The sequence below is a fragment of the Mauremys reevesii genome, linkage group 2 (assembly GCF_016161935.1).
Source record: "Mauremys reevesii isolate NIE-2019 linkage group 2, ASM1616193v1, whole genome shotgun sequence".
In the NCBI taxonomy this organism is placed as follows: domain Eukaryota; kingdom Metazoa; phylum Chordata; order Testudines; family Geoemydidae; genus Mauremys; species Mauremys reevesii.
Window position 1 is genome coordinate 117,039,514 of NC_052624.1, and position 23,658 is coordinate 117,063,171.

The following is a 23,658-nucleotide window of genomic DNA, read 5'->3' on the forward strand; positions in this document are numbered from 1 at the left end:
TTTTATTGTAGGATAACATCAACTCACGCAAAATAGAACATGGACTATGTAACATCATAAACAGTCACCATTACCATCTGTGCAAGGGAAGATGGCTACAGTGATATAAAGAACAAGAAAAATATTACACAGTTACATAGCTTGCCAGCTAAACTTTCAAATGCTCCTTCCATATGCACTGAGGAATCTTCGGGTTTTTTTTTCTTTTTAATAGTTATTTATTACAGTATTGAATATATTTACAATAGATGTTATGCAAACATTGGTCTCGCTTACAGTGCCTCATGACTTCATTCATCCCAAACCGGTACCACGAATCCAATTTGAAAGCTTTGTCGTGCCAGTTACATAGTATATCATTAAGCCCTTAGAACCGGTGTTCCATAGTTGCCATAGCTAATTCCTAATTCAGAAAATTCCGATTCTAGGTACCAGGGACTGAATCACAGGACTGGCAGGCAAAGTATTGGAAATCAAATCTAATTGGGTTTTAATGATAGCTTGACCAGTTAGCCATGGGTCCTGGGTCAAAATAGAATCTTGGACAGTAAATAAACTCATAGCTGTTGTCAATATTGTACAAATATCAATGCCTCACTCTGAGATCTAATTTTATGTAAGTACTAAGGAGACATCAAGTAAACTTAAACAGAAGAGGCCCATTAAACCATGCTTATTCTGCCAGTACAATGGCTATGTTTACTAACATACCTCATTTCAGAGCATAGATTCCTCCCTCCTTAGTGCTATAAACACTGTGTTTCATACTCTTAAAGATTGTGTCTGGCTTGCACTCTCTGTGGCTGTGACTGGTCGATAGTGGTGATGAGAAGAAAACAAAGAACTGGATATGGATTGGCCTGCATGTCAATAGCTTTTGATGGCATTGATTTTAATTGTTTAGAACCCCAGCAAAATGCCAAGAGCAGAAAACAGAGTGGTCCTTTTATCTCAGCAGCTACCTTAAGAAAAAAACAAACAACAATCTGTTTTTCCTCTGCTCTGTCAGTGGCAATTAATTCTGAAACTGTTTTCAGTTTTGTATGACTGGAGCAGAAGAACAACTATTCATCAGTTCTTGCACAGAAAAGGCAAATGGGCCTGCCCTTCTCAAAGTTCACTTTAGTCCCACATTCTTGTTTTTAACTCTCAATTCCTCAGTGCCCATATATTAATCTTGTTTCCCTTACTACTAATTTATACCATCGCCTTCCTCAGTACCAAATGACACTTGCACTGACCTTTGCATAATACAGCTATTCTATCAGAGTTCTCCATTGCCTCCAGATTTGTCCAGTGTTTAATTTGTGCTATTGTTTTTAACCTGCTGCTGCTTCAGAAAGTGCAGCTCTCAACTTCATCAATCCCCCCTTTCAAAATGCTAGAAATCCCTATTAGTCACTTCAGATAACAGTTCTCAAAAATCTATTGTCTTTGCTGCTTTTTATTGCACTGTCTCCAAAGCAATAATTTCCTCTTCCTGCTATTTGAGCGGGCGGTCCAAAAGGAGTCTTACAGCAATTCTTGTAGTCTTCCCTTCTGCTAATATAAAGTAATACATTTATCTCAGTTGCTTGTTTGCTTTTTGATGTTGGCATGAGATAAATGGAGATGTTCTTTGGATGCCTCTGTGCATAAAACTAAAGATAGCAACAAGGCGATTAAGTGCCTTATATTTTTGTTTTAAATATACAAGGAGTTTCCATCTCCTTGTGATGTGCAATTGTAACTCCCATTCACATTAATTGAAGTTATATGTACACGTCAAGAGAGATGAGACCCTTTGTTCTGTTTATGTGACTTTGCGTAGTAATAAAAAGGCAACAAACACATTGTCTGCTATACATATAAACACTAGAACAGCACCGATATATTTTTCTGCTATAACAATAAAAAGTTACACACACTCTCAATCTGTCCAAGTGAACAGATACTAACTATGCTTTCTCTTGTACAATAACACAGTATATACTACTTAATCACTTATGCTGGATGCTTGAGGTCCAAGAGAAGAACATTATCACTTCCTCCTTCTGTTGCCTCCTGTTTAAGAACGATTTTCTCTGCTGGCTGGGATGTGCCTTTTGTTCCACTGCCTTTGTCTTTCTTTACTTTGGTGATCACTTCTGTGTAGGAAATCTCTTCTGTGACTGGTTCTTCTGCCCCACTCGCTGAAACTGCATGCACACCAGCTTCCTGGATTCCTTCTTGCCCTTCAGCTACTGTTCGCTCTTTATCTTTCTTATTGACCTTGAATGTCTCCTTTGTTGGAGCTGCTTTTGAAATAGTTTTCTTGAGCCTTATCCCAGATTGTTTCAGCCTTTCTCCTGACTGCCTCAGTCTCTCTCGCCTCTCTGGTGTCACTATTCTAGTTCGAAGCCTGTTCACCTTCTTGCCAAAATTTTGTCTGGTCTTCTGCATATTTTCCCTTGAAAATGCCTTTTTGATATTATCTATGCGTCTCATGCCTGATTTTTTAAATCGGGATGCTCTGCTTTCGTCTATATAATATTCTTCATCAGAAGAGAGGTCATCAGGTGGGAAGAATTGCTCTTCCAGGTTTTCACCTCTTGTCCTGTCTTTGATAACAGACAGCGAAGATGGACATTCTGTTTCCTCCTGTGAATGAAAACATAAAGACATCATTCCGCTAGTGTTTTAAGGGAGCAGAGCATTTAAGCATATAGTTTTTTTGGCTTCTTATTTGTAAGTATCAACAACTGAGCTATAATGATGTGGCACAGGGAGGTGGGGTCTCGCCTGAGAACCTGCATGATCTCCTGAGGATAAAGGGGACTGGAAAAACTCTGATTTTGCAGCCTCTGTTCAGTCCCATGCCTATTAGGGAGATTGCTTTAAAGGCTGGTTCTACTCTGAAAAGGGATGAACAATGTAAAACTCACATCACTGTGTCCCACATTTAGTGTTCCTCAATGGACTGCAGCTCACATGTGCTTAGTTTGCAGTTAGAAAGGATGTTTTTCTAGCTACCAGCCCTGCTATTCTGAGGTTGGAGAGTCAAGCTGGGTTCTTTCCTTTTCATACATCACAAGTAATGAGCACCGTGCAGGGCAAGTTGGCCTTCACCTACAGACAGCCTCACTGACTCCATATGAACATCCCATATGAACCTGTAGCCCCCTCCTTACTTTCATTAGGTTTGCACAGTTGTAATTAACTGGACATTAGCAGTGAAATCTGTTGATGCACAGGGAGGAACAGAGTCCAGCTCAGACCCTTCTAGAGTATGTCTTCACTGCAGCTAGGCCAGGCACCCAGGTCTGAGCACCTAGCTCAGCCTAGCCTGACTGCCGGTGGCCTCACTGCAAAGCCCTACTGGTGTTATTGTGTCCTCTGCTTATGCACGTGCCCACCTGTGGCTGGGAGCATAGCCTGTGTCCTCACTGCAAAGGGGGCAGGTTCCAGCCCAAGTTCAAGTGAAGTCTGGGCTTTAATCCATATCCACGTAGGGACGTTAGACCAGGTTTAAAGTACCTCCAAACCCAGGTAAAAGGGTAGTGTGTGTGGATAGTGACAGGGGTTGTGCTAAAACCCAGGGAAGAGCCCGGGTGAACTCTGCAGTGACAACACACCCTTCGGTTCACAGGAGTGAAATGTCACTGATGCGCGCTGGTAAGGCTCAGTACACACCAGGAGCTGATCTGCTGAATGGGAAGCCATTTTTACATAGTCACTTTTCAGCACCACATTTTACTCCTCCCCTAGCAATTCAGCAACAAAAGCAAAGCTCCAAGTGGCAGTAGTAGAGGTGGGCAACCCTTAGAAATACACGAATGGCGTTGTTTAGTATTACAGGCATAGAGGTATTTTCAACAGTAAATATATATTATCCCATGTTAATGCATTAACTGACCACTCAGCAAATCTTTGTGGGTCTCTGTAGTAGGTCTTCAATGGGAGGTTATTGAATGGTGCATTAATCACCTGGGTATCCACTGCCTGCCATGTCACAAGGATTGCTAATTTGTACTGAATATTAAATACATAGTCTAGATAAGTGCCATGCTGGCCATGTACTAAGCAGTGAAACTATATGATAAAATACATTTACTTTACACCTTTGGCTTTGTTTGGCTGCCCGCTATCCACTAATCCCTGTCAGTGAGTTCAGCAGGGGGCTGGGGAGGAACGGTAGCTGCATTTTGAAAAGAAGTGATCTAAAGGGAGGCAGTGCAATTGGTCGCATGTGGAGGAGTGAGCATCTCAGCCATTGGGGTGATAAGCTACCTAGAGGAAGAGAGATTTTAACCGCCAGAAAAGTGCGTGTTATACCAGAATTTTCTGAAAGCTCTTTTTGGGCAGTAAGTTACTGAGCATCATTTTAATGGTAAATTATGTGCAAAAAGCTGAGGGTGAATATTCCGTAAAAGGATACATCTGAAAAGAGTAGACCCAACCTGCAAATCATAGTCACACAGCAGCTGAGCCAAGAACCATTTAGGTCAGTGTCATGATTCCCATGGAGATTCTGGATCTGCCCGATAGAGTCAATTTCTTTCTGATACTAGCAGCCATATAGCAGAAAACGCAGAACCAGTAGCAGCTGTGAGATGGAAACTGGCACCCCTTTCCTACCCCAGCAATCTCCTCCTTGTGTGCACAACGCTGCACAAAGTTTGTTCATACTCCCAAGAGGAGCAGCGCCTCACGCAGAATACATGGTATAGTAATATTGTTTTTGCATAATGTATCATTTCCCATTTGTGGGCTTATCACACCTGATTCCTGGAGCTTGTCAGAATTTGGGCCATAGCTTAATAATATTTTCTAACTACCAAAGAAGTTTGAATGAGAGCGTCCACCAAGTGCCAGTCAGTTTCTCAAATGTATCTTATGCTGATGAATTTCTGTATGGTGCACTGCAAACTGAACTGATTTCTGGCCAGAAAAACAGCTGTAATTTTCAAAATGCAAATGCATGTTTAATTTTACTTTACAAAGTATTAACTATCAGTAATATATAATAAAATATATTAAGCCACTTGGCAAATAAAGGTTGTTTATATTTTAGTCATCTTATTCTGGCTTCTTTAAAATGGCTGTTAATGCTTATCAAAATTAAGGGAAAATTATTTTGCTGTGAGATCAGCAGAATTTTATTTAACTCCATATATCAAAACCAGAACGAGCAAGAACTAGAATTCTTTGTTAATAATCTTCATTAATGTGTGAAAATTATTATTATTACCTGGCTGTGTTATAGCTTCTTTTCATAAAATGAGGGAGAATGTTAACATAGAGCAGCTTTTTTGTAATTAAACTCTTCATGTTTGTAAATTATAGACCACTACTTTGGCTGAAACATTGACAACAATATTTCCTTACTAACTATTCTGAAATGTCAATCCATACAGGGATGAGTACAGTAGGGTGAGATTTAAGAGTCCCTCCTATAAGAAGAAAACGAGAGCTTAGGTTCTTTAGACAACATTGAGCTAACTACTGTCATCCCCTAGTGCACAGAAGACTCCAGCAGGCTTGTGTTCCCTACTGAATGCCATCTCTTCAGTTGTATTTAGATTTACAGTTCACTGGTTTAAAGGGCTGGCTGTAACACGTATTAGAATTAAGAACTATGAACTGTAAATGATCAGATGAATGTTTTGTGTCTAGAGCATGGGACTGGCACCCAGGAATTCTGAGCAATATTTTTCAACCAACTCCTTGTGTGACTTTTGCCAAATAATTTAATTTCTCTGTTCTTCAGTTCCTCCCTCTCCCCTGGAGAAACCAGGTATACAAAGGCTAAATTCATTCAGGTTTGTATGTCACGCTGCAGTCCTTAAATGGGAGGTGCTACAGAAATGCACTGTCTTACAGGAACTGGTCAACATTTTGAAGGTTTTTCAAAATAAAAATCAGGGCTATGTTTCATCCTGGTAAGGAACTGCCCACTCTGACCCACCAACAGGTTTTAGCACTACACTGTCAAAAGTCATTTTTGTTTACTAGGGAAGAGGAGAATAAAAGCTTCTGTCTCCCAGAGTTAGCACATCTGAGGAGAGTCAGTCTTAGCACTGGGGGGACTGTGAGGTGGGGAAAGATGGCTAAGAGTTTGGTCCTGTTCCCCCTGAAGTCAAAGGCAACATCCCCTTGACTTCATTGGTGCAGGCTCAAGCCCTAAACTGGATAAGTACCTCTCCCCATAGTCCTACCAAGAAAATAAACTGTTCGCTGGTGGAAACAGCAGGATGTGGCAGTAGCCCTAGGAGGGGGAAAGGAGTAAGTCACCTGCCTGCTTTCCCCCTTCTTCCAGCAGCAGGAGCACAAGGCCATGGCTTGCAAGATAGCCAGATCAGATTAAAAAAGGAAAAGGCAAGGTGGGTCCTTCCCACCCAAATGTAAATTATTGTACTCACCTCATCTTACTTGGCCTAGCCAGCTGGCTAGCCCCTGAGATAGGAGTGATTTGAGTTATAGAATGCTGGTGCAAGTCAATGGGAACTACCCATGTGCTTAAAGTTAAGCCTGTGCTTAAGAGTTTGGCTGGAAAGGAGCTCAGCACCTTGCCAGCTCAAGCCTTGCAGAAATAGCGTTTATCATCTCTCCGTAGTGACAGAGTCTTGCACCGTAGTAAGAGATGCTACACAGATTGGGTTTTTTTGTAAATTGTATTTACATTATTAATATTTGCACTACTTGTGAAATAGTGTCTGATCACATAATTGAATACGTCTAGAAATGCCTGTGCACACCAGTGCCATTAAGACTGTGCATAAAACTCAACTTGGGTTTGTCCTGCTTTTGAGTACTTCACTCTGCCAGCGTGCAGCCCCAGCTCACTAACAGTCACGTGCAACAGAGCTGCTGGTTTTAAGCTCTGGTCTGAACAGCACAAAGTAAACAATATGAAACTCACTGTAGCTACTTTGAGGATAGAGGTCTGCACCATTGCTGCTTACATTCGAATAGATGTCCCCACAGAGAGTAAAATATTTCAACCCTGATGTTTATAACACAAAGCCATTCCTTCCGGCAGAACCTGAAAGCTCCATTGCCACTGTGGATACCTTCGCTCTTATTTTCAATTTAAATCAAAGTTATAAAAGCTGTACTGTGTGTGCGTGCACCATGGACTTTGTAATGAAATCTGGTAATGGGCTGCCAGTGTACTCTTGGGTCTGTGCCTGTGTATGCAACTTAGGAAACTTCTAGCCAGCGCTGTCTCTTTTCCTTAGTGAAGGTGCACAGGGAAAGAGGCAGGGGTCCTAATGAGTCCTAGCTTCTTCCATATGCTGTAGAAAGGGATGCATGGAATGAGACAAGGACTCCTGCCTCACTGACTGTACATAGTGGGGCTTACAGAGCATTCTTGTGCTGCCTAACAAGTAGTGGAATGTCTTTGTTTCCCCCTTGATTTTTTAACATGGGAAATTCCAAACTTCTGTAAGTCGATTCTTAACTTTGTCTTCAATAACCTAAAGAGACTGAACCTCTTAAACATCTCACTGTAAGGCAGGTTTTCCAGACCTCTGATCATTCTTGTATCAGAGGGGTAGCCGTGTTAGTCTGGATCTGTAAAAGCAACAAAGAATCCTGTGGCACCTTATAGACTAACAGACGTTTTGCAGCATGAGCTTTCGTGGGTGAATACCCACTTCTTCGGATGCAAGTGATCATTCTTGTGTCACTTGTCGAGACCCTCTCCAATTTTTCAATAGCTTTTGTGGTGTGGCCACCAGACTGCGACACGGCGTTGCAGTAATGGTCTCACCAGGGTGGTATGTAGTGGTAATACTGCCTCATTACTGCTCCTTGATATTCCTCTGTTTATAGATCTAAGGATCACCGATTGTCTTTGGCCACAGCTTCGCAGTGGGCATTCATTTTCAGCTGGTTATCCACCATGATCGCTAAAATCCTTTTCAGAGTCATTGCTTTCTAAGATATAGTCCCTTCTACTGCTCTCTTTGCTTTTAAATATTTGACTTTGCATTTGGCTGAATTCAAATACATGTATGTTTGCACCCAGCTTACCAAATGCTCAAAATCATTCTGTATAATGACTTGTCCTTGTTATTTACCACTCCACCAATCTTTGGGAAATCTGAAAACTTTATCAATTATTTTATATTTTCCTCTAGACGATTGAGGAAAATACTAAATAGCATTTCACCAAGATTCCTGCAGGACCCCACTCATAACATCCCCTCTTTGATGATCCTTTCCCATTAACAATTACATTTTCAAATTAGCAGTTAGCCATTTTCTAGTCAATGCAATGTATGCAACAGTGATTTTGTATAGTGCTAAGGATTTTTTTAATCAGTGTCGGGCAGTACTAGTTCACATGCAGACATCTCATTATCAACTAAATGTGTAGTCCCATCTGAGGATATAAAGTTTGACAAAAACCTATTTCTCATAAAAGCCATATTGATTTAAATTAATTATGCTACAATACCTTATTTCTTTATTGACTGAGTCCCATATCAGCTGTTCCATTATTTTACCTGGGATCAATGTTATGCTAACAGGCTTATAATTACGTGAGTCATCCCCTTTATTCTTGAAATATTGGCATGACTTTAGCTTTCGTCCAGTCCTCTGGAACTTCTCCAGTGTTCCAAGTTTCATTAAATACCAACATCGATGGTCTCGAGAGCTGCTCAGTCAACTCTTAAATTCGGAATGCTTAATTTTTGCAAACAAAGCTCTTTTAAAGGAAGGGGGATGCATTTGTTTTGATATGGAATACAGCGCTATCGACCCTTTTCAAAATGTACAAATACATCTTAATTTATCTGGAGCCTTTCCCCACTGCCTGCCCAGTGCCCCTGTGAGGCAGGACTCAATCTTTTCTTTTTACATATGGGGAAACCCGGAAGATAAGTTTACACAACAAAGAAGTGTCAGCTTCAGGACTGGAACGAAAATGTCTTTGCTCCAGCCCCAGTACATAATCCACTGAGGCCATACTACCCGCCCGTCAAGTAAGCTGGTTATTCCACTGATAAAGCAGAGCTTTAAAGTAATGAAAAAACACTATTTATCTTAAAGCACATTTGAGAGGTGAGTACGCAAGAGTAACCTCATTACAGGGCAGAGAGGTTGAGAGACTTTCCAGTAGTGACGTGGGAAGGGTCAGACCCAGGACAGCAACAAATATCCCCCAAACAAGGCTGGACAGTGCGCCTTAGTTGAGCCTTTCCATGCGCAGTTGAGATGCAAAAGCTGCAACTATTTTGGTTGCAGTGGAGTGGTTTGGTTTGGTTTGGGTTGGGTTGGGTTTTTTTTTTTAAAAAAAAAGCTTCTTTTTCCTTATTTTTTTGAATAAGAAGAAAATCTGATTTTTCCCCCCACTCCCCTTGTTTTCACAAGCAACTGAACCATTTTGTTCAAACTTGCCAGACAAAAATAAAACACGTGAGCAGAGACCAGACATGGAAAATTTCCATCCAAATGGTGATTGTTGCACAAACTTGCAAGCATCCAATAAAAGGGAGTTATAATGTAACAATTGGCTTATAAACACATTAAGATATTGTTTCACACGGACATAAGGTGTTCAAGGCGACACAAAAAACCCCAAGAGAAATGAGAATGAGAATATGTCACATTTTACATATGAGGAAACTAAAGGCCTGCCTACAGCGCAGTGTAAGCCCATGGTTAGTAGAACTTGAGTTAGCAGAGCCTGGGGTGGTTAACCGCGGACTTGAGGCTACATTCATTTGTAACTCTGGTTTAGGAATTCGTAAACCCTGGAGCTCCAGTGTCTACACTGCATTGTGTGGGCCTGAGTCCAAACACCCATTTCCCAGACTTCCTCGCACTCTCCCAAACCGGGGTTGCTCTAGCCTTTTGTTGCCAGTGCAGTGTGGGAAAATGTGTCTGGCCGTCAAACTTGGGACAAGGAAAGTTGGCCCGTGGGATATGTTTGGTGAACACCCAAAGCATGAGGCCAGAGGGGCTGTGTCTACACTGCAAAGCAACAGAGCTTGAATCCTGGGTCCCTGCTTGACCTAGTGTGCTCAGACCCTGCACATGCATGGGGTCCTGGGACCCTGGGGGCAAGCCCTGGATTAGTGCAATTTGTGTGTCAATGGAAGGAAGGTTAGGCTTGAGCCTAAATTCGAACCTTGAGCTTACTAGACACCCCATAATACACAAAGAATAAAAACCTGGCCCTCATTGACGTCAATGGCAAAGTTTCCATTGACTTCAATGGGATCAGTAGTTCACCCAACGAGTTGTCAGTAACTAGGAAACAGATAAGGCCTATGTCAAAAATGGCTTTATCTTTAGTTGTAGAGGTGTGTCAGATACCTGTAGCTGTAGGTAGTAGTGAAAGGCTCTGGCAGGGGGTGGGGGTGGAGGGCAGCAGGGAAAGGCTCTGGCAGCTCCCCGTGGCTGGAGCCTTTCCTCACTGCTGGAGTCTCTCTCTGTAGTGGGAAAAGGCTCCGGCAATGGGGAGGCAGTAGACTAGCAGGGTAGACATGGGAGACACTGTTTGGGCATGTAGAGAGCTGTGTAGGGTCCACAGCCTGTGATACTGGCTTGTCTCTACCCTACTCACCTAACAGTGCCTCTGTGTTTATAGTGCTAGTTAAACCTGTGCTAGCTGGCCATGCTGTGTCTGAACGCTGTAAAAGTAGACATACCTATTGAGTGCCATTCCCTCTGCCCCTTTTCCATACTCATTCCTTCCTAAATAGGTTATAACAATTGATTTTAACATTCCAGGAGTGCGAATCATCCTATAACATTTTAGTAATACAAACTATATTGAATTTATGCCATCCATGAGCAATGCTAATTCCTCTTGTTTAATACTCAGGCTTCTAGTAATTGGTGTCTAGGCAATTCAAGAATTTCTTCTCTTCCTGCCCTTTTGTTCCTTGATTAATTTTGTTTTCAACATCTTGATTTTGTGCTAACTGAATGCTCATAGTTTGCCTCTTTTTTACCCTCCCTTTTTGCTATTAGTTTAACACCCTTCTGACTACTCTAGCCAGCCTGTCTCCAAGGAGATTTGTCCCCCTTCTACTGAGGTGGAGGCCATCCAAACTAGATAACCCCCCCTCTCCCCATAAAAGCTGGACCAATGTTCCACAAAACCAAAACCCTCTACCCAACACCACGTACCGAGCCAGTGGTTCAGTTCCAGAATCTTCTCCATGAGGCGAAAAGTACCTGGCCTGTAGAGCTGGTCAAATTTTTCTGAATGCAAGGTTTTTTTTCCATAGAAAAATGACATTTAAAAAAAAAAGTTTTGTTCAAAAGTATTGACTTTTTCAACAATTTTCATTTTTGTAACTTTTTTGCCACTTTTTAATACAAATTTTTATCAAAAATATGATGTCAAAACAGTTACTAAAAATTTTTGTTTACTGAAGAATGGATGTTTAGTAAATGAAAAACACACAATCATTTCAGTGATGATTTGATAAAAGAATGTAATGTAAATAACACAAAAATACTGGGAGAAATGGAAATGACTTAAATGAATTAAAAATTCTAAGTATGTGCACTAGGTTTGTCTCTCAGTGCTCAGACTGAGTTTGCCAGGCTGGCAGTTAAAAAAGACCATCTCTGTGTAAACATCTGATCCAGAAATAATTGAGACAATGTCATGAAACTCCAGAAAACCATTTATTTACAGTCACTTTTCAGGCTGCACTTTAGAACTAAAATGATCAATACACACAACCCTCCCACTCATTTCCCAGTCCCAAGTAAAAAGTTTAAAAAAATGATAATAATGTATAGAAAATAAAAATAAAAAACAAAATAGTATGACATCCCCTCAACTCCAGAATCTATTTTGAAAACTATAATAACCATTACAAGCCAAACTATTCTCAACCTCCTCAAAGTCAGAACAGCCTTATATTATACCAAAACTACAGGCAAAACAGACAAAAATACAGAATTATGTCATTTTATTGTGCTGCTCAGAGCAAAGTAACGGGCCAGTGACCTGTCACCCTGAGCCTACATGTTGGGGGAATACTCAAAACATTATGCAAAATATTTAAGGAACACTAATGGGATTAATAAACCCCTCACACTCCTGAAGCTGGAGCACAAATCAGGTAATAGGCAGTCCAGTGCCCAGCTTGTTGACGGAGTGGTGACTGACAGCTGATTTGTAAAAGAAACAACCTAGAAATGTTTGCTGCATGATAAAGAAAAACAAAAATACCCTCACTGGGCAGGCCTGCAAACAAGCTGCAGCTTGTAGGCAAGAAATTAAATCAAAACAATATCACAGCCTAGGAATTTACATTTTAAATTGACCGTACATTATTCAAAGCAACACCCAAAGTAAATCTCCAAAACACCACATCACCCTCATGCCTATTAATACACATATTAACCATGTAGCCAGCTGGTTAACAGAAATTACCATAACAACCCGTCCATTGACCAAAAAGTGTCCTTAGCATAACACAATTTATGTTACTGCTAAAGCCCCCTTGCAATTAACCCTTCAGTCAATCCTTAGCCTCTGGTGAATACCCAATTACAAAGCATCCCATCATTTTGTAAAAGTGTCACTTTTTCACTGCAAGCATGGGACTAAATCCCACGTGATCCTCCTGTAGTTTTGCAGATGTGGAATTAAAATCTCTGCCATCAGGCCAAGTCTGTTCAAATAGGAGCAAAATAGGATTATTTCTTAAGGGCACCTGTGGGAGTTCACCCCATTAAGTACGTGCTGAATAAACTCTTCTGCACATAAGACCAAAAATATGCCATTCTGGGGCCAGATGCTACAGCTGGCATGTAGACTTGTTCTTACATAATGAAAAGTGCTTAGTGTGGCCAGCACAGTAAATCCCTCATTTTACTTTCATAAAGCGTCAACTACAATCCGTGTTCCTTAAATTCTGACAGAGGTTCACCAGTTTAACCCAAACCACATGAATCCCTCAGTGTTGTAGGTAATATCTTTTACTGGCCTAACTGCTGCTGGTGAGAGAGATGAGCTTTCCCCCTTACACAGAGCTCTTCTTCAGGTCTGGGAAAGGTACTTAGAGTGTCACAGCTAAATACAAGGTGGACCATTTAGCATAGGTAGTTAGCACGTGTTGCAAGGGGCCATTCAAGGTGAAGAGGCCCGTTAACACCCCTGTTGTAAAAAATGGTCACGCACAAGTGATAGGGTGTTTTTGTCTTTTATCATTTTCCTGTCTGAGTTCATTCAAGAGGGGAGTGATTAGGTCTGGTTTCACCCGCATAATAGTTATTGGAGCATTCAGAGGTGACATGTGAGGAGGGGACATGCGGGGTCAAGTGCCTCCCCCCCCCCCGATTGGTCTGCTGAAGAGAAGAGCGAGAGGGACTCTGTCCTTCTTTCCCAGCGCCGCCCCTCCCCCAGCACATTCGGCCACTCTCCCTGGCAGCCAGGCGAGGAGCGGGATGGAGTTGCTTTTGACTGAGACAACCTGGCTGGGAGGCAGCCGCTGCCTGCCCGGGCTTGGCTGCTGGGGATGGGGGTGGGGGCTAGCCCCGAGCATGCCGAGGAAGGAGGAAGGGGGGCCCTGACTCACTGGATTTATGGCTTATTACAAGAATCTGTGACCCAGTAACCCCCCTTTTTCTCCTGTGATTCCAGAGGTGTTAATGGGCCACTTCACCTTGAATGGTCCCTTAGAACATGTGCTAACTATGTATGCTAAACTAGCTGTTCGACCTTGTATTTAGCAGAGATACTGAGTATCTTTCCCAGATCTGAAGACGAGCTCTGTGTCTCTCTCTCAAAAGCTGCTCTCTCTCTCTCACCAACAGAAGTTGGCCCAATGAAAGCTATTACCTCACCCACCTCGTCTCATCAAGAAATCCATTCGCTCATTAACTGACTAGAGTGATCCAATGAGAACTCAGTGAGCAAGAAGTTAGACAACTGTACAATGTCATTCTGAGCAACTCCCATCTCATCCACTTCCTGGGACAGCTTCTGAATGATGCAAAGGGCAGCTGCAGCCCCAGAAAGAAAGCTGTGACAGAGAAATACGCACATTTAAAGTTTGCTAAACAAGTAAGCCCAGTGAATCAGTACCTCTGGAGGAGTCCCTGACAGACCAGTAAGTACCCCTTAGGAGTGGTGTCAGCATGGGCAGCCCTGTGAATTTGTCATTATTAGCTCAAAATATGCAATTTCCTAGACAGCTTCTTTTAAATGTAGATATAAAGAATATCTGCATGTGTGAGACGGGGCAGAGACAGGGACCAGACAGGCGGTGATATGATAAAAGAGGACTTTTGCTAATAACCTGCTTTCAGTCCTGGCCCACAAAAACAAAAGGTACAGTTCTTGCAGACTAGATACAGCTGGAAGCGATGCCGCTCTATTAAATACAGTAACTCCTCACTTAATGTAGTTCTGTTCCTGAAAAATGCGACTTTAAGCAAAACAATGTTAAGCGAATCCAATTTCCCCATAAGAATTAATGTAAATGGGGGGGGGGGGGTTAGGTTCCAGGGAAATTTTTTTCACCAGACAAAAAACTGTATATTATATAGATATACACACAGTATATGTTTTAAACAAACAATTTAATACTGTTCACAGCAATGATGATTGTGAAGCTTGGTTGAGGTGGTGGAGTCAGAGGGTGGGATATTTCCCAGGGAATGCCTTGCTGCTAAATGATGAACTAGGACAGCTGAGCCCTCAAGGGTTAAAACATTGTTAATGTAGCCTCTCATCAAGGCAGCGTGAACAGGAGGGAGGGGAGACAGCATAGCAAACAGAGACAGACACACACCTTGTGTGTGGGAGAGAGAGATATACACTGCCCCTTCAAGTAAGCTGACCCACTCTTAAGTGCATTGTCTTTGTATGTGGATCAGGAAGTTGAGAGAGCAGCTGCTGCCCCAAGCTCTCTCTGTCTCTCTCCGTCCGTGTCCCCTCCCTGCTCTATATGGAGAAGGGGTAAGCAGGGTACAGGAGCAGGGGGGAGGGGGACACGCTGTCATTAGCCCCCTCCTGTTTCCCCCCGCACAGCAAGCAGGAGTCTCTGGGAGCAGCTCCAAGGCAGAGGGCAGGAGCAGCACATGGCAGTGGGGGGAGGAACAGCTGAACTGCCAATTGATAGGCCACTGGGTGGCAGCACAGGGAACGTAGGGGAGCAGGGAGCTGATGGGGGGCTGCTGGTCCACCATGGTTACAAGCCCCCACCGGCTAGCAGCAACCGGCTGCTCTTCCTGCAAGCAGCGGACAAAGCAGGCGGCTGCCAAACGACGTTAGAAGGGAGCATTGCACAACTTTAAACGAGCATGTTCCCTAATTGATCAGCAATGTAACAACGAAACAACGTTAACTGGGACGACTTTAAGTGAGGAGTTCCTGTATGCCAGGATGCTGCTGCTAACCACTAAAAATCTGTAACATGCTGTTGATGAGCTCAGATTTTCCCAGTTCTGCAAATGTGCTGTTCTGAGCAACTTCAGTCCTGTAACACCCATGGAAGAAAATGACTTCAGGAGTCTTCACAGGCATATAGAGTTTAATCAGAAGCTACTCATCCTGAAAGGCAAGTTCAGTCACGGGGAATTAGAACTCCATTCCCCAGTGTGGACTCAGCACAAAAGGGTAAGCCCCAAGGAGACTTTTATAATGATCAGCCACAATTCCTATGGATAAATCACTATCGAGGCTGTCTAATGATTTGGGGAAGTGACATGGGAACTGGAGGGTGATCATCTAACTACAATATTCTGGTGCCTTCCAGGCCAAACCCAAGCAAAACTTTGAAAAGAGGTCCCATACAAATGCAAATTAAGATCAGCTGTTTTCACCACTTCATTTTCCCGGATTGGGAAAGTCTATGTTGGCTCTAGGAGGCTTATTAACTCGCCTAGTTCATATCATCACAGGAGAACAGTAAGTCTGGATAAGTCTGATTACACTGGTTCAGAAAATACATGGAGTCAGGTTTATAATCCTATCTGAACAGAGCCCATGAAGTTCATAGCGATGAGCTGCCTTTTAGGGATCAGACTAATCTCAGCCTTTCCCATCCCACTTCAATTTCAAGCTTCTTTCCTTGTAAACATATCCCCGAAAGGGTAAATTTATCACTCCAGCATTGACAGGTTATAACTGCTTTTTCTTAAGGAGCACAGGCTATTTGCGGTCTCCTCTCTGGCTCCAGTATTTTAGGAGGGCCACAGGCCAATTCACAGTTCTGGGGGGCAGTATCCGGAGATACCACTGATGGCTCTAGGGCTCAGTCACAGATGACTGAGCTGGCTCTGCTACTGAAAAGCCAACTTGGCTGTTGGCCACAACAGGTGCAGTCTGCTCAGAAGTGTGACCAACCACCTGATTTAGTGGCCTGAGCATGGCCCTGAAGGCAATTCCTTTGCTACAGCCCTGCTCTGCCACAGATTCTCTCTATGGTTTTAGCTAAGGCAATTAACTTTTCTTTCTTAGTTTCCCCATCTGTAAAATGGGATTATATAGTCACCTATGCCACATGAGTAATATGAAGAGTAAATAGTTCAAGTTTGTAAAGCACAATGTAAGTACTAAAATTCACTAGAATGCACACCAAACCCTGCAGTGACTGGGGACCAAGCCGGCATCACATTCATCAGCTTAGTTAGACAACTGTCTCTTTAAAAAACCTTAATTTTTTCAAGGAATTTACTTGGAGCACCTTAAAAGCAGCAGCATCATGTCATCTGGGTGCCACACCCGTGTCCAGCCAACTGTGCACAACCAACCGAGCTGCAACAGGAGTTTGATGGTGACCTGATGATTCTGTCACGTTTGTATTTTTATTTCTATACATGTAAACTAGTCAGGTAGGTTCACAGTGTATCCCAACAAATCAACTCGCCAACCTAATTCCAGGCCCTTGCCCTGTGTGTAGTGATGTGATCATGGTGGAGAGGAATCAATTCTGGTGCGGTACAAGGCTGCAAAGTTGTTTGGGAGGCCAACCCCAAAACATGAAAGTCAACTCATTTTAGGAATGCCCACTTTGATTGTCAAAGCATTTTCAAATGTGAAAGTCAGTAGCCATGAGTGAGATCCAGAATTCCTTTCATAGGACATCTTTTCTACGGGACTTCGTAACTAGTTCCTGAAATACAAGATATTACCTCAGGCACCTTGCCTAACTGGTTCGTAGGCTCTTTTAAGCTTATAACTTCTAAATTAAAAAAAAAAATTCACCTGAGGTAGCTCCCAGCTTGACCAGAGAGTTCCAAGAGAGGACCAAAAACAAAAACGATTGCTTCAAAATGAAAAAAAACAAACAAAGCATCCACACACACGCACACACTTTAATTCCATCTTTTAATTATTTACCCAGAATGACTAAAATAGCCAAAGACCACTTTACTGCAGACAAACATCTCTTTCTCTGGGCTGTTCCTCAAACCTATCTGAGACTACTTCTTACCTATACAGTTGTCTCTCTCCAACCTATACTACTGCAGTACCAACAGGACACATAGTACCCTAATTTGAACTAAAACTGTGACTTTAACCATGACAACAGTCTGGGTGGCAGGGGTACCTGGCTGCCTCTCTCTCCATTACCTGGCCTTAAAAATTAATCATCTCTAGAACAGTGAAAAATATTCATATTGAGCCTCAAACCCACTTGCATTGAGTTTGGAAGGTTTCAATTCTTGTTGGATAGTTGAGGTCAAACCAGCAAGAGAACTTGCTTTGCTTCCAACTGACCTGAGCCTAATTACACTCTGCAGTTTGCTAACCCAATTGCAGACTGAACCCCGCCAACTGTTTTCTCAGCCTCAGTTCTAACAATGGCTAGTAAATCACCCCTTGTTCTCACTTCCCTAACTCTCATGGCCAAAGATTCTCATTAGGTCTCCATTTAGCATAAGGGCTCGTCCAACTCTTTTTCGTGAGGGATGAAGGGCTCTTGGACAGTCATTTCCAGGCCCGCATCCTCTAATCGGCTTCTGCCGCTATTAATTGTTGTATCAAAACTATTAATTAAGAAAAATTAACTGGGGCAATTTTCTCTGTGTTGATTTTATAAATGAAGCCTGTTGTGCTGACTGACAGAGGCCATTACAGAAATACAAATTAATTGAGCCAAACAGGTAAGTCACGTTCCCCTCATAACACAAAGTCCTTCACAATATCCCTAATGCCTCTCAGGCGAAATTCCACTGTAGATGAAGTCTTCCTTTCCAACATCCAACTCAATAATGAACGCGGTTATGATGCCATTTAGCACACAGTGCAGTAGCGAGGACGTCCCAAATTGCTTCAGTGCATGTCAATGGACTGTCACGCCTCTTACAGTGATGTTTCACTCCATTAATGCCTTGGCAGTGGTTTGCGGGGGAGAGGGGAGGGTTTGCACTAGTTGCACTGGACCAAGGCCCGGTGTAGCAGCACTGCAGTACAAAGTGACACGCACCAGCACAGTGTGTAAAGTTTCAATGCACTCCTAGGTTACTCTGCTCTAATGCTCCTGGCATGGGGACAATTACCACCCACCAGCAAGGTGTTAAATGTTGCATCCCAAGAGGATTAGCAGCTAGGGGATAAAAGACGTTTCCACTAGCTAATGAGTGTGTGTGAGTTGGGGGGGGAGGGGGGGCGTGTGGGACTGAGGCCTGGTGTACACTAGAAAAGATTGATTTAAATACATTGGTCAGGGGTGTGAAAAATACACACGCTGAGTGGTGCAATTAAACCAATTTAAGTTCCTATGTAGACAGAATTCTTCCGTTGACCTAGTTACCATCTCTCTGGGAGGTGTATTACCTATGCCAATGGGAGACAGGGCTGCCTGGAGGGGGGGGGCAAGTGGGGCAAGCAGGGTCCTTCAGTCACTCTGGGGGCCCCGGAAAACTCTCGCCGGGCCCCTGGAGCTTCTCTGCTCCGGGTCTTCAGCGGCAATTCGGCGGCGGGGGGGCCCCGCCGCGGGTCTTCAGGGCACTTCGGCGACGGGTCCTGGAGCGGAAGGACCACCCCCCTCCGCTGCCGAATTACTGCCGAAGCGGGACCTGCCGCCAAAGTGCTGGGTCTTCGGCGGCAATTTGGCTGCGGGTCTTCGGGGCACTTCAGAGGTGGGTCCCGGAGCGGAAGGACTCCCCCTGCCGCCGAATTACCACCCCCCCACCGCCGAAGACCCCGGGTCCCCTGAATCCTCTGGGTGGCCCTGATGGGAGAATCTCCCCTGTTGGCATAAGTAGCATCTACACTGAAGTGCTGCAGCCCTGCAGCTGTGTCACTAGTGTTTTTAGTGTAGATATGTGCTAAGAGGAATCCATACTTGCTGTAGCTGATCTAAACAGAGGTGGGGATATGAAGAGTGAAGAGGATAATTCAAGGTGCTGATTCTGTTCAAGAAAATCAGATGCATGGAGGCTCTTGGCAAAGTCTCCTTTGTCTCCTAAGAGGAGGCAATAGAAGTAGCAGCAGTTGTCTTTTATGGTTCTGTATAAATCATAGAATATCAGGATTGGAAGGGACCTGAGATGATCATCTAGGCCAATCTTCCTGCTTGAAGCAGGACCAAACCCTAGACAGATTTTTACCCCTATTTCCTAAGTGGCCCCCCTTAAGGATTGAATTCACAACCCTGGGTTTAATAGGCAAATGCTCAAACCACTGAGCTATCCCTCCCTGACCCAATCTCTGGTAGGACATTTCCACAGGCTTTTTCATGAACTGTTTGAAAATAAATGACAACAAGCATGTCTGTGGGAAAAAATAAACACCATGTTTTGTACTGAATTAGCCATTCCGCCCCCCACCCCCAATCCCAATATTTTCAGAACATTGACTATGTTGAAATGTCTCATACAACAATTATGGAAGAGTGGGAGCAATGGAGCAGCACCCCACCAACGGACAAAGGATTCAAAGATGTTAATTTCCTCCAGCAATATGATTACTTGCAAGGAAAAACAAAGAATATCTACACTCATAGCTACCATAATGGTGCGGAGTGAGCACTATTAATGCAGCTTGCAAACATTAAAAACAATAGGTCAGATTTTGCCCTCACGTTCACCTCATCAAGGTCACTGGGTCACAGAGGCATGAGAGAAGAATTTGACCCACTGTCTGTATTTGATAAGATTTTATGCTATCATCAGTTTCCACCAGCACTGTTTTCATTGCTAACCAGAGGTTTGGCTAGTACCGCCTCTTACTAGCGATCAAATAATTTAAAAGCTAAACCAGGGCCTACAAACACTTATGCACATGAGTAACTTTTCTCAGATGAACACTCCCAGTCACGGACATGGGTCTACTCGCATGAAAAAAGTTATTTGTGTGTGTTCACTGATACTTTAAAGAATACGTAATGATAAACGATGTACATGAACAAAACTTCTAGGGTCCTAGTAAGGGGTCGAGCATCCTCAGTCCCCACTGAATTCTAGAGGAGTCGCGCCTGTGATGCTAGCAGGCCAGGTGCCAGCTCAGGCTCGCATCCCCATGCCTCAACTGAACACTGACAAATACCTAGCTAGAATCAGTCTGGCTCACCTGGGTGTTCGTATTGTTAACATTGGTATTAGAATGATAAGAATGTGTTTAGACTTTATGGAATGCTTGTGAGTTGCTGCAGGCATTAATCTCACTTACAATGGCTGTATCCCACATTACAAGGTAATAGCTGCGTGTTTGCATTGTAAGCCTCTGTAACTGTAAATCACCAGGCAGGAGACAGCCATTAACGAGTGTGAAATGCTGGTCTCCAACAGCAGTTATGTCCTGCCCAATAAGGAAGGCCCATCGACACCAGATGAACTAGAGTGAAACATTTGAGAGGACAAAATACTTTGTTGTTTACTCTCCCCTCTATGGAGATGGGTCTTGCAAGTGAATCCTTCCCATCAGCTGAAAGGGTTAACAAGCAGTACCTGAGGAACACCTGACCAGAGGACCAATCAGGGACAAGATAATTTCAAATCTCTGTGGAGGGAAGTTTTCTTTTCTGTGTTCTTTGTTTTGAGTTGAGTCTCCCTTGTAAGCTAGGGGAGTCCAGACATCCTAATCAAGTCCTCCCCGGTTTCTGCAGTATTTTTCATCTATTCAGTCTAATGAGTATTAGAAAGGCGTACTAGTATTATAAGTTTATTTCTACATTTGCAATTGTGTGTTTTGCTGAAGGGATCTCTTTATTTCTATTGCTGTTACTTTGCTTTTACTGAGAAAGAAAGGGGGAGGGGGAATTCTCTCCAGGTTTATAGGTTAGACTCTGTGTATTGTTCCATCCTGGTATCACAGAGATAGTGTACTTTCTTTTGTTCTTTTAATAAATTCTTTTCTTTTCTTTGGACTTGGTTAATTCCTTCTCTTGTGGAAATTCAGGGGAAGGGGAGGGGGGAAGAGTGAGTTCCTCCTGGGTTTGATTCACGGAGTTGAATCGGTGTGTATCTCTCCGGAGTAGGCTAGGAGAGAGAGGGAGGGGGGAAGTGGGCTGCTTCCCTTTGAGTTGAGATTCAAGGAGATTGAATCTGTGTTCCCCAGGGAGAGTTTTGGGGGAACAGGCAGTGTGTTATCCACTTTAAATGTAACTGGTGGCAGCAGGACCAGATCTAGACTAGGATTAGTTTAGAGGAGCTCATGCAGGTCCCCATCTTGGAACCCAACAACTCCAAGTGGGGGAGAAAACCTATGACAACTTTGTTGTTTACTCTCCCCTCTATGGAGATGGGTCTTGCAAGTGAATCCTTCCCATCAGCTGAGTTTGCATCTCAAAGTACCGGGGGGGAAGGGAATTAAAAAACCCTAACAAAGAGGAACTGTATCTTTATGCTGCTTGGACGCTAGGCTGCAAGGCTCACTAGGCATAAGCAAAAGCTCCCCAGTGCTTTGCGTGAGTTGGCCCTAAGGACATATAGAGCTTGTTTATTATAAAAGCTTATATTACTTTTTTGAAATTTAAGATTGGAACGCTTAGTTCCTTTTCCTATATAATAAATCTGTAGAGAGGCTATTATAGGATTGGCTGCAAGCATTGTCTAGACCTGGGGTAAATGACTGGTCCTTTGGGACTGGGATTAACCTGAATATTGCTGTGATCTTTGGTGTCAGGGACCATCTATCACACGTCCGCCCGTCTGGGTGACAAGACAGACTGGCGTTCCCAATGGGATGGGCTGTGACTCCATGTTACGGTTGTTAGAGAGCCTGAGGAGTTTACACTGGATAATTGGTTGGTAAAATCTAAGTACAGAATTTGGGGTTTGTGCCCCACTTCGTAGCAGTCTGCCCTGAGGCTGGTACTCATGCTCCTGTGTCACTGCAGGACAGCTTGACAGAGCATGCTTAGAACTTCACAGGGTTAAGTCTTTAACACCTTGAATTGCAGCATTTTCCAGTAAGCTGCCAAGCCTTATAACTCCCCTAGCATGATTAACTTTTTTGTATTTGTATGATCCATGGACAAGCAACTTGCATTCAGACAATAAGAACAAATGCTATTTATTCATTTACAAGAACAATATAATCGTAATGTAAGAAAAATACATGATTTGTTTTTGATCCTGCAAAACCTTGCTCATGTTAGTATTCCTTAGTCATGTATTTCCAAAGCAGTCAGTGAGACTACACGCAAAAGGACGGCTTGTGTGATAAGGGGGTGCAGGTCTGAACTTAGTTTTGAATATTCGTTCCTATGAATTGAGACCATGAAAAAACTTTTTACACCTACAAAAAACCTTGATAACTGCAAATAAAATACACTAAACTTGAAAATTAGCATTAAGGTAATGACTAAATTTTGGAGCCATTAATAGTTTTACTGTTTGGACTTCTACCTAATATGGTGAAAAAATAACAGATGATTGTCAGGCATGACTAGCATGACAAGATTTACAGTGCTTGCCTCATATTACCTTTCACATAGTCCTTGCTGATCTGTGGTTAATCTTACACTCCTGCCTGAAAAGCCAACCAATACTAATAATAGACTCTGTGAATTGCCATCAGTGGGTTCGTGTTGAAAGACACCGAGAGGCAGAAATCAATTCTAAAGACCCTATAACACAACTCCTACACTGGGAAAACTGTCTTTTGATTTGTTAAACAACGAGTGTTTCCCAGGAACTATCAAGGATGTGGCAAAACTTCAAAGGTAAAATAAATTAAAGTGCATTCATACCTGGTATATTACAACCCGAAATTTGTTTTTTCTCAGCATCTCCTCTTGTTTTGCTTCAACCTTTCGCACATTAGCACTCTGCTTTTCCACACGTGCCCTCACTTCTTTAACATGGGAACTAACTTTGCAGGTTTTCTCCAGCAACTTGTTAACAGTGTAGCCCGTATTGCCATGAGTCTGGGCAAGCTTTAAAATATCAATCTGTATGGTCTTGATAGCGTTCTCCATTTCTCTGTGTCGCTCTTCGATTCTTTTCTGGCTCTCCTGTACACTGTGTACAATGTTGGCCACTTTATCTAGGACTGTCACAATTGTATATGCAGCATCTTGCTCTTCATCTTCTGTGACATTTGAGAGACGATTTTGATGGATTTTGTCAGCCTCCGAGGTAACTTCATGGTGATCCATTTTGTCTGCGTTCAGTCAGGTTTACAGGAACTGAAGTATAAATGCTCCCCACGATGACTATTCAAATTGTAGGGAAACAATTCTGGCACCTGTGCAAGAAGCTTGACAGCTGGCCTCAGAGCAGGGTGTGAAACTCCACCCCTGGAGGATGGTCAAATAT

The 23,658-nt window shown here is 43.0% G+C and overlaps 1 protein-coding gene across 1 annotated transcript; it reads right to left on the reverse strand.

Moving 5' to 3' along the window:
- CAVIN4 (caveolae associated protein 4) lies at positions 1–23,550 on the reverse strand. The gene is made up of 2 exons (XM_039521663.1): positions 23,091–23,550; positions 1–2,619 (listed from the first exon to the last, which is right to left on the reverse strand). Exons 1-2 carry the CDS (start codon positions 23,496–23,498, stop codon positions 1,984–1,986), a joined length of 1,044 nt encoding a protein of 347 aa, XP_039377597.1. The 5' UTR covers positions 23,499–23,550; the 3' UTR covers positions 1–1,983.
- Between the last annotated feature and the right edge of the window lie 108 nt (positions 23,551–23,658).